The sequence below is a fragment of the Tigriopus californicus genome, chromosome 5 (assembly GCF_007210705.1).
Source record: "Tigriopus californicus strain San Diego chromosome 5, Tcal_SD_v2.1, whole genome shotgun sequence".
NCBI classification, from domain to species: domain Eukaryota; kingdom Metazoa; phylum Arthropoda; class Copepoda; order Harpacticoida; family Harpacticidae; genus Tigriopus; species Tigriopus californicus.
Genome location: NC_081444.1, coordinates 12956844 through 12965784, shown reverse-complemented (window position 1 = coordinate 12965784; position 8941 = coordinate 12956844). Strand labels below are relative to the sequence as shown.

Sequence of the window (8941 nt, the reverse complement as noted above, 5' to 3'; positions counted from 1 at the left end):
ATAGAGTCTCCTCACTCTCCACTCTCCATTCGCAAGTAGTCTCCCCGTGTCTGGCTTCCTCCTCTCGTCCATCCAGGTTCGCCCTCTTTTCCAACCTCAAGGTGGGATTCGTGGGCGGCGGCCGAATCCAAGGCGAGCCCGCCCCTTAGAAGAAACCCTCTGGACCCCAGGGCGGCGCGCGGCGAAGGCATCGGGCGTCGTCGTTCTGCCCTATCGAGCTTGAGAATTTGTAAAACTGCGACGCAATAGAGGCACAGACATAACATCCCTTAAAGAACCACACGACACACGCACTCAGGCACCCACACTCNTATTACTCACTTGTTATTGTTTGACAACTTCTAGAAAGTGTCCAGTATTAACGCGTGTACTCATTACCAAGTGATGAACAAACAAATAAGTAAGAAAACGTGTGTAGTAGTGAAGTCCGCATATGAAAGTGACAGACATCATCTGAGACTCAAATGGGGATTCAAAACCTTTGAGTACAGATTATGAGTTTGACAGAAAATTAAGTGTACTACCAACTCATTGAATGCTATACTATTTGACCTTTCTCAGACTAACGACATAGAGTGACGTCATTACTCTTACCCCAATAAACTTGACGTCAAAAACGACCTTCCTTTCTCTGGAAGCTCCTTTTAAGGCTCACATTCATTCGTTATTCCTCGAAGTTTTCCATTTCTTTTCAAAGAGGGGGTTTGGTCTTCATGAAAATGAAGGCAAAGACAATTAATGAGGCGCAAAGCCCAGAATATGTGCTACACACACTGTAATAGAAGAGCGACACACTAAGTACGTAAAGAGAGAACTTGGGGTGTGTACATAACTAATGCTTGGAATTAGAACAATGCTGATTATCAGACGGAATTCTAATGTCCGCTCTTCTCCATTTGAAAATTGAAGCAGAGAAGCCCCTAGTCCGACAGCCATCTCTCGAGATAAATATCCAATACTCAGAATGAATGAGTGTTATATTTACTTGGAAGAATGATGTTGGTAGAGTGACGAGAGAGTTCATATCCAGAGGGTGTCTTCGCTCTTTGGAAGCCAGGATTAATCCATAGACAACGAGCACTTGCAGGTGTAAGAACGCAAAACACAGGGAACAAACCCAGCCTTTGATCAACTTGATCTTCATTGTCTTGATTAAGTTCATCTGAGTGGATAAATTTTGTTGCAAGTTCAAGGTTTATTGATCGCAAAGGCCTTTACTCAATAGTCATTGTCAGGTAATTGATATCAAGCCAATTACTTGGATTTGGTTGTGTACAAACACTTCGCATCCTCACCCCTCCTTGGTTCAATTGTACTTTTACTTGTTCGAAGGACCTCTAAATTTCTGGACATTGCTAATGAATGAACATGAAAGGAGAGGGATATTCCAAACCAACCATCACCACGAAGAGGAAGTTTCTGGATGCATCGAAGTCCATAAGCTTATAAATTGCTGGCTATGACGTTACCTTTTACCTTGAATTATGGTGAGGAAGTCCCCCTCCAGAAAGTGTTGAATGTCTGCCGAAGTGGATGAACAAATGTACTTTAACCTGGGCTACACCGATTGGTTTCAAAGGGCAAAAAGCGGCTGTAATTATCTTGATTTACATCCTCAAATTGGTTACGTACCTTTTTTCAATGGTTTCGTGTCGTCCCTGTGTGGCTCGAGAAGAAAGTGACAAGGTACATTTTGCTCATTCAGAAAATGTCATAAATCAAACGGAAATTGGCCCTTTGGTGTGGCACACCATTTTTAACGTGCTTATGTACTTACTTACCTACACTCTCCTTCAATGTCTTGCTCGATATTTGGAGAGATTTGGGCTCTTCTTTCACCACAGTACGTTTATATACGATAGGCAGTCTTTTTCAGTGTCCTCACAGCTAGCTTATCTCTTTCGTCGTTTGCCACAATGAATGAAAGTAAACGGGCTTTTTTACGCTCTATTTGTATTGAAGACCCATGATGATTCTACAATTTTGATCCAGCAAACAAAGCAATTAGGCGGATTGGCTGGGCTCATGTACTCCTTTCAATTCCAGAGGGAAGCATTGATTCCATTCACGTTATTTGTGCGAAAACAAGGTTTGGGATTGCAAGTGCGTGAAACCTGATAGGCATTGGACGACATGAAAATGGCAAAGTGCACACACTCAAAAAATCAAATCCGATTTCAACAATCACTCTCTCCCGTTGTTTCAGCGAGTACTTCAAAAGGAAAAAGAAGATGTCGTGGACAGAGAAAAAATTCAATTTCCCTTTCATATCCTCCAATCGGTCTCGAAGCCGCACTCAACATGAGGTAAGTACGGTCAGTTGGCTCTATCTTTTTTATCCATGTTAACTCAGTGTCTGCAACTCCTTATCTCGTGATTGAATATGTGGACTTTGCGAAATCGGCAACATACATATAGGCATGAGCTCTCTCTCTCTCGCTACTTATTGCTCGGATGCCTTCATCCTTTTAGGCGGATATCTGATTTTGACCTTGTGACGAGAAGTCACACTAAGCAAAACATTCGGACATCCGTCACTTTCCGCAAGCTGTCTGTGTGACGTAAATCTCTTTCCACTGACCAAGAAGCTTTGGAAAGTAGTAGTCTCGTCTTCTTCCCTTGAGCCATTCATGATCCCAAAATAACTGAACAAACGAAAACTTCGTACAAGCGCGAAACCAAGGAAGGAGTGAACTGATATGGCAGAAATATGTCAATGTTGGAGAGTAGCTGGCTCGCTCTATCTCCCTTGAGGATGTGGTAAAAGAAGACTTGAGCAATTGATTATTCATGCCTCCTGCCTTCTGACACTTTTTGTTCTAAGACTCATTTCGCAAGCATTTTTTTTTTGTGTCGAGTCATGTGTTTGGAAAAATCAAGCTAAAACATGTCGGATTAAAAGCAAGTTTTGAAGGACGCTGTTCGTTTTCCGTGTTTTTTATGCGTATCTAGGAAGCATGCCAGCTTTCTATTACTTTAGTGCGTACTATTACTACTCGCGTTTGCTGTACGTACGTAAGTTGGCCTTTGAACGCTGATAGTGAAATGAAATCTAAGGACACTTACGTCAAACGTTGCATAAAGAACGGAAGAATGTAACCCCTTCACTTTACTGACGTCAGTTCGTCTAGGGATCAGCTGATATTCCATCTTGCATCAACGTGAACTGGTTGTATGTTCGTTAGAGCCTCAAGGGCGACTAATGTTTTATTTTGGAGAGTCCCCGCTATAATTTGAAATTTCCGTTTTCAGTATGCCAAGCGAGACATTGAGGCCCAAAAGGTGATCTCGGCTAGTCTCAGGAAACTGAAGAAACTACAAAAGCGATGGTTTGTCCTCTACTCGGCCTCGGAAGATGGGTCCCACCCGGCTCATCTGGAGTATCACGAGAACGAGAAGAATTGGCGCGACCACAAACCACCTAGAAACGAGTATATCTTAGACGAGTGTCTGAATATCTGTCAGCGTGAGAGCCGAGATCAAAAGTTCAAGTACGTGATCGACGTGGTATCGCTGCACGAGTTTCTCTCCATTGTGTTCGAGGAGGAGCTCGAGCTCAAGATTTGGTTGGATCACCTTCTGAGCCTGCAGAAAGGTCGTTCGGCGGACGGCAAGATCCCGAAGCCTAATTATGACCAAGTGTTCCCCGTGCAAGTGAAGTACTTCAAGGCCGAGGATTCGTCCAATACGTACCTGATGAGCGGTCCCCACCGCTTATGTGTCACCCCTGAGGACTTGAGGTTTTTCCCACAGGGACAATTGAAACCCGTGATATTCCGCCTCGAAAGTGTGCGATCTCATATGTGCAGTGATAGGATGTTCCATTTCCAAACAGGGCGAAGTTCGCCCTCGGGTGCCGGAACCCTAACCCTTCAATGTGATGATAAGGATAATGCAGTCACCCTGAACAATGCGGTAAGCACGTCCACACTAAATGGTAATTTACACAAGAATAGCTTGATTTCGAGCCCCAGAGATATTGATTCGGTTGTTTAAACCAGCTGAGGGTTTGTCTGAAATTGAATATTACACTGCTGGTACGATTGGATTAGACCAAAAAGAAACTAGCTTGAATGGCACATTGACTCTAAGGAAAACCATTCAGTAGTTCTGTCTCTGTAGAGATAGACGTTCTTGCATGCACGACTCATACCGTTAGTCAGATGTTTGAATGATAATGGAAAGAGGGGGAAATGGAGTCGCAAAAAGGAAATGAAGTGATTGAGACAGAATTCAACATGGGAGAGAAACCCTAATTGTTTTATTATGCGCTTGGATCATCGGGGCCTGACGTTAGTAAAAGAAGAAACGCACCCTAATGGATTGATTGAAGAATTGAAGCTTGTATGGATTCAGACTATCAGAAATCAATCAATGATCAAGTTCAACCAATGTAGTAGAAATCATCTCTGTCACGTTATTTTGATTGCTTGATGTAATGGAACTTCTAGCCATTTCCTCAGGCAAAGAGTCACCGCAAAGAGAAAATGGCTGTCACATTTTCATCAAGTCCCCTCTATTGCGATTCTAGTTTCCAAATTATATTAACAAGCTTGGATCCCTCATTTTACGAGGTGTTCAGGTGTAGCCTCTCTTAGCATTTAGTTCAGCAGAGGTTATACTGGACTAATTCTTTTTGGACGAAAAAAGTACTTGTCAGTCTTAGTGAGTATACCAGATATATATAAGCAGATTATGTCCACACATGTATTGTTGGATTTGTTACTCTTCGAAGGGTTTGATTGCACTATGCCTGATCTAATTGCACTTGTTAAGTTAAATTTAGACTTGGCTGGTGCATTTCCTGCTGTATTTTGCACGCTACCATTTAAAGACGAATTGAACAGATGTTTTCCACCTGGAAATTGCATTTAGGTACGTAAGTCAACTCCTTCCTAGCAGGGCCAATGAAGATTGCGATATGATCGTTCAAGAACAGACGCATACCTCTGTTGTTGTTATTTTAGATTTGCTCATCTTAGTGCTCGAATAAGGCTATCAACCCAAACTTTTATGGAGAAAATAGGTGCACATTGAGAAAAGAAATAATCGGACCCGACTTTTCATGTTTCAGGCCAACCATGCAATGCGCAATGCCAAAGATGTGGCCTCGTCTCGTCAAAACTCCCACGCCATTCGAAGTCGAGATCATCGTCATGATATTTCAAGTACCAGTCTGAACACATCGTCAATATCTGAGGACATCAGGCGAAGATCTGAGTCATTGTAAGTATCCTTAGACCCAAACAAACACTCGCAAACTTTGAAGCTTCTTTGTTGTCTCTTGTCCGCTGAGCTTGAGTCACGTGCTTCCCCTAGAACTCGCTTCTGATTGTAATCAATCATCGGCTTTATTTTGCGTTGCTCGTACGTTTTAACCTTCTTTGCAATCCAAGCGATATCGTCGATATCGATTTTCCGAAGTGTCGTGTTCGCGCAAGAGCAATTAAACATGTCAAACATACGTTTTCAAACTGTCTCAGTCATTCAAAGCATGCACATGAAAATACTGTCGCTGGCGTGATGTCGACAAGCGATCCACCAGCATACTAATGTGCCCAAAGGAAACTGAAGCATGCGCCTGGGTCCACTATGCTGGTCGTTTCATACATCTGTTTGAATCTATTTTAGGTCAAAGATTGATAAATCTAGAGCGGGCACGTCGATGCCCAAGCCTTCCATTCAACCAACTTCCTATATTGAGCCCTCTCTTCAATCGCGAACGAGGTATGTAACTAAGAAGGCCGGTTCTGTCATGATTTTGGATCACCATTTTGTGAACTTCTTCGTAGAACTATAAGCGAGGGCAATCACATGGAATCCCATAGGGGCGGCCGTACTTGGGGTCCATCATCCATGCGCGGTGGAGGTGGAAAGTCCGTCTCCTTGCTTTCAGGGTCCCCATTAAGTCCCAATCAAGGGTCTTATGTCAGCTCAGAGTCGGCGGGCTCGTCCAACTCCATAGATGAGGCCGATTACTTCCACACACGTCAGAGTACGGTTTCGAGTTGTTACGTTGAAATAAGATTTAACATTGTACATGGCCATTTCTCTCGGCTTCTTTTAGCTTCCGTCAATGATGTTCCAGTCACGGACACAATATTTGAGGAGAGCTCAGCAGAGTCTTGTATTGATCCGGCAGCTTTAAGACAAATGGATTCGCATCTCGATTACCCGATCCATTCCGGAGGTGGTGCGACGGTGTCACATCAAAGAACCAATTCAGACCATGTCATGTACACCCCTGTCGACATTCAAAGCTATCCTGGCGATCCCCGAGATCCAAGCTCAGCCATTGCCTCGTTCGCTTCCTCACCTCTGACCAATAGCGAAATCCAGTACGCGTCTATTATGAATGCTAAAGCCACGCCCACAGCCACAGCTGACTCAGACTACATGGATATGACTCCCAAGTCCACCGCGGCGAATAGCGCCACTTCCTCACTCAAACGTCATACAGGCACCTCAAGTCTCCTCATGGAGGCCAATATTACTAGTCCAAGCAGTCAAAGTTCCTATATGCCCCTAGATGACAATGACGACTCTGCTTACCATGTCATGAGTCCCCTAGGACTACCGAACAACATCATAAACAACACTACTACCAGCCAAACAACTTTGACCGGTAGTGGTGCCAATAGTAGTAGAAGCAACAGTATCATTTTAAAAGACAAGCCCGTCATTCGGGATTCAAACTCTTCGTTGCCCATATCATCGTCGCGTAAAGCCTCAGCAGTTTCATCCAACACATCGAATACGAATGTGATTACTGCCGATATTTCAATTAAATCTGCTCAATCTGCTCCAACTGCTACTCCAACAATGACTGACGGCGATGATGATTACATGGCTATGAGTCCCGTAACTTCAAGCTCTGTGGCCTCGAATATTTCAGCCAACCAACAATCTGCCCCCTTGAGCAAACTTGGTCATCTTAATAATATCAACAACAACAACAACATTTTCAATACCGATACTAATAACAGCAATGGCGTCACCAATCGCACGAGAAAAGTAGACACATCTACTTTAGCATCAGCTTCTGTCAACAGCACTCCAATGTCAGGTCAATTAAGTCGGAAAAATATGGACATCCCACTAAAGATGCAGACTACCAACTCCGTGAATGACATCCGTACCACCAACGAGTATAACAACAAATTTTCTCCACCCGAAGGGGACGAACCTCTGCAAGATTACGAGGTCATGAGTCCAGTTAGCGTCTTCCGGCCGTTAACCGAGCCGCTGACCAGCAGTGCCCAGCCCCTTAGAGCAATTGAGGAACAATTAGGAGGCCATAATCCGGGCACACCCATCCACATGCGAAGTGAGATCTCCGGTGGAGCCCGTCGGAAGACCTCGCATTCACACGTGAGGAGTGTCGAGCGGACGGGAAGTAAAAGAAACTCGTTTTGTTCGGATGTGGACGGACGATGGTCTCCGATCGACATGCCAGTCATTGACCGGGACGCCTTGGACGCGGAAACCCCCGACTATGTACCCATTGACTACTCTCAAAGTGGGACTGGAATCCCGATTCCAATAGGACCCCGGATGTCGCCCACCAGCTCGAATAGTGTCATCTCGGGAACGCCCAACTCGACCGAATCTCGTTTTCCTGACTTCAATCACGATCCAACGGCAGGTGTCCCCATGATCCCTCCAGGCCAGTCCAAAAAAGCCCAGTCCTATATCCGCCAGGACGATGACGACAACAACTTTGACCATCCCTATCACATTCCCCAAAGAGCTTACTCAATCAGTAGTGGGAAGGGCTCCTCCGATTTGTCGAGCTCAGGGGCGGTCCGGGTTCGCACGGGCTCCACTAGTCGTTTCATGGATATTCCAGGGCGGGGTAGTCGCAGTAAGCTAACCCCATCTCCTTTTGGCAAGACTCCGCCGTCCGCTGCCTCCGGTGTACCTGCAGGGCAATCCCCTAATTTTATCTCACGTATTGACTCCTTCTTCCGGAATCGAACCGGATCTGTTCCTTCCAAATCAAACTTTATTCGACGTCGACGCCATCGAACTCAAAGTGAAGGCGAGAAGGACGAGGATGAGGACGAGGACGCTGAGGAAGATAACCACATCAGTAATAGTAACAGCAGCATGAGACCAGGAGGAAGCGGTGCCCGGGGAAATCACTAATGGAAAAAGACCCTCAACACTTTTTGTCAAACAAAAGAAACCTGTCTTTTGGTATTAGCCACTAGCCTTGTTCCCCTAATGAGAAGGCTGCTCTGGTGCTAATCTGGTTCTTATTGCAGAAGCCAATTCACGAAACCCTCAATAATCAGGACGGTTTCCCCCTCCTAAATAAAGGTGTCAAGCCAAATATTTCCTTTGATATTGTTGTGCTTGTTGTCAGTTCCATGTAACATGGGCTTCAATCAGTCCAAATATGAAGTTCTCATAAGTGGGGTCTCTTGCCATCCCTTCTGTGAAACGAATTTGTTATTCATATTATCATTGCTATTAAACCTGTCTTACGTTCAAAACGTTGACAAGAACATTACTACTTGGACTGCATTTATTTAAGGGCGAAGTCTTGAGGTTTGAGGGTCGTTTTGAGAGTACTTAGAATATCAAGTTCTCAAGCAATTTCAGATGCATATGCCTCATTTGAAACAATACTGTCATCTAAACAAGGTTCTTCAGATCCAATTTCTTTGTTCCCTCCCGCTCTGCACGTTATACAGGCTAGTTATCATTTATTGATTGGAAATCATGCAATGTAACAGGAAAGTTGTGAGCCCATGACAATCATAACGCCATTCTACACAGACCTTTGCAATGAATTAATTTCTCCGGTCGTTTCAGTTGGGAAAATATTGAGGGAGGTGGGAGCTCAATCATTCGTTTTGAATATTTCTCATATTTTTTTTAGGGCATTCAGGTTTGGCGAGTCCTCTTTCCTTCAATGCCATTGATAAGTGTTTTC

At 44.3% G+C, this 8941-nt stretch overlaps 1 protein-coding gene across 1 annotated transcript in view; it reads left to right on the top strand.

The window, feature by feature from the left end:
• The window catches only part of LOC131880451 (insulin receptor substrate 1-B-like), a gene marked incomplete at its 5' end in the record, with an annotated part of 9661 nt that extends 1146 nt beyond the window's left edge, over positions 1 to 8515 (top strand). Inside the window, 6 exon segments of the mRNA XM_059227092.1 lie at positions 2207 to 2306; positions 3253 to 3915; positions 5075 to 5226; positions 5632 to 5727; positions 5793 to 5995; positions 6068 to 8515. Coding sequence (XP_059083075.1) covers positions 2207 to 2306; positions 3253 to 3915; positions 5075 to 5226; positions 5632 to 5727; positions 5793 to 5995; positions 6068 to 8148 — 3295 coding nt within the window. The 3' untranslated portion in view covers positions 8149 to 8515.
• Positions 8516 to 8941: the final 426 nt, after the last annotated feature.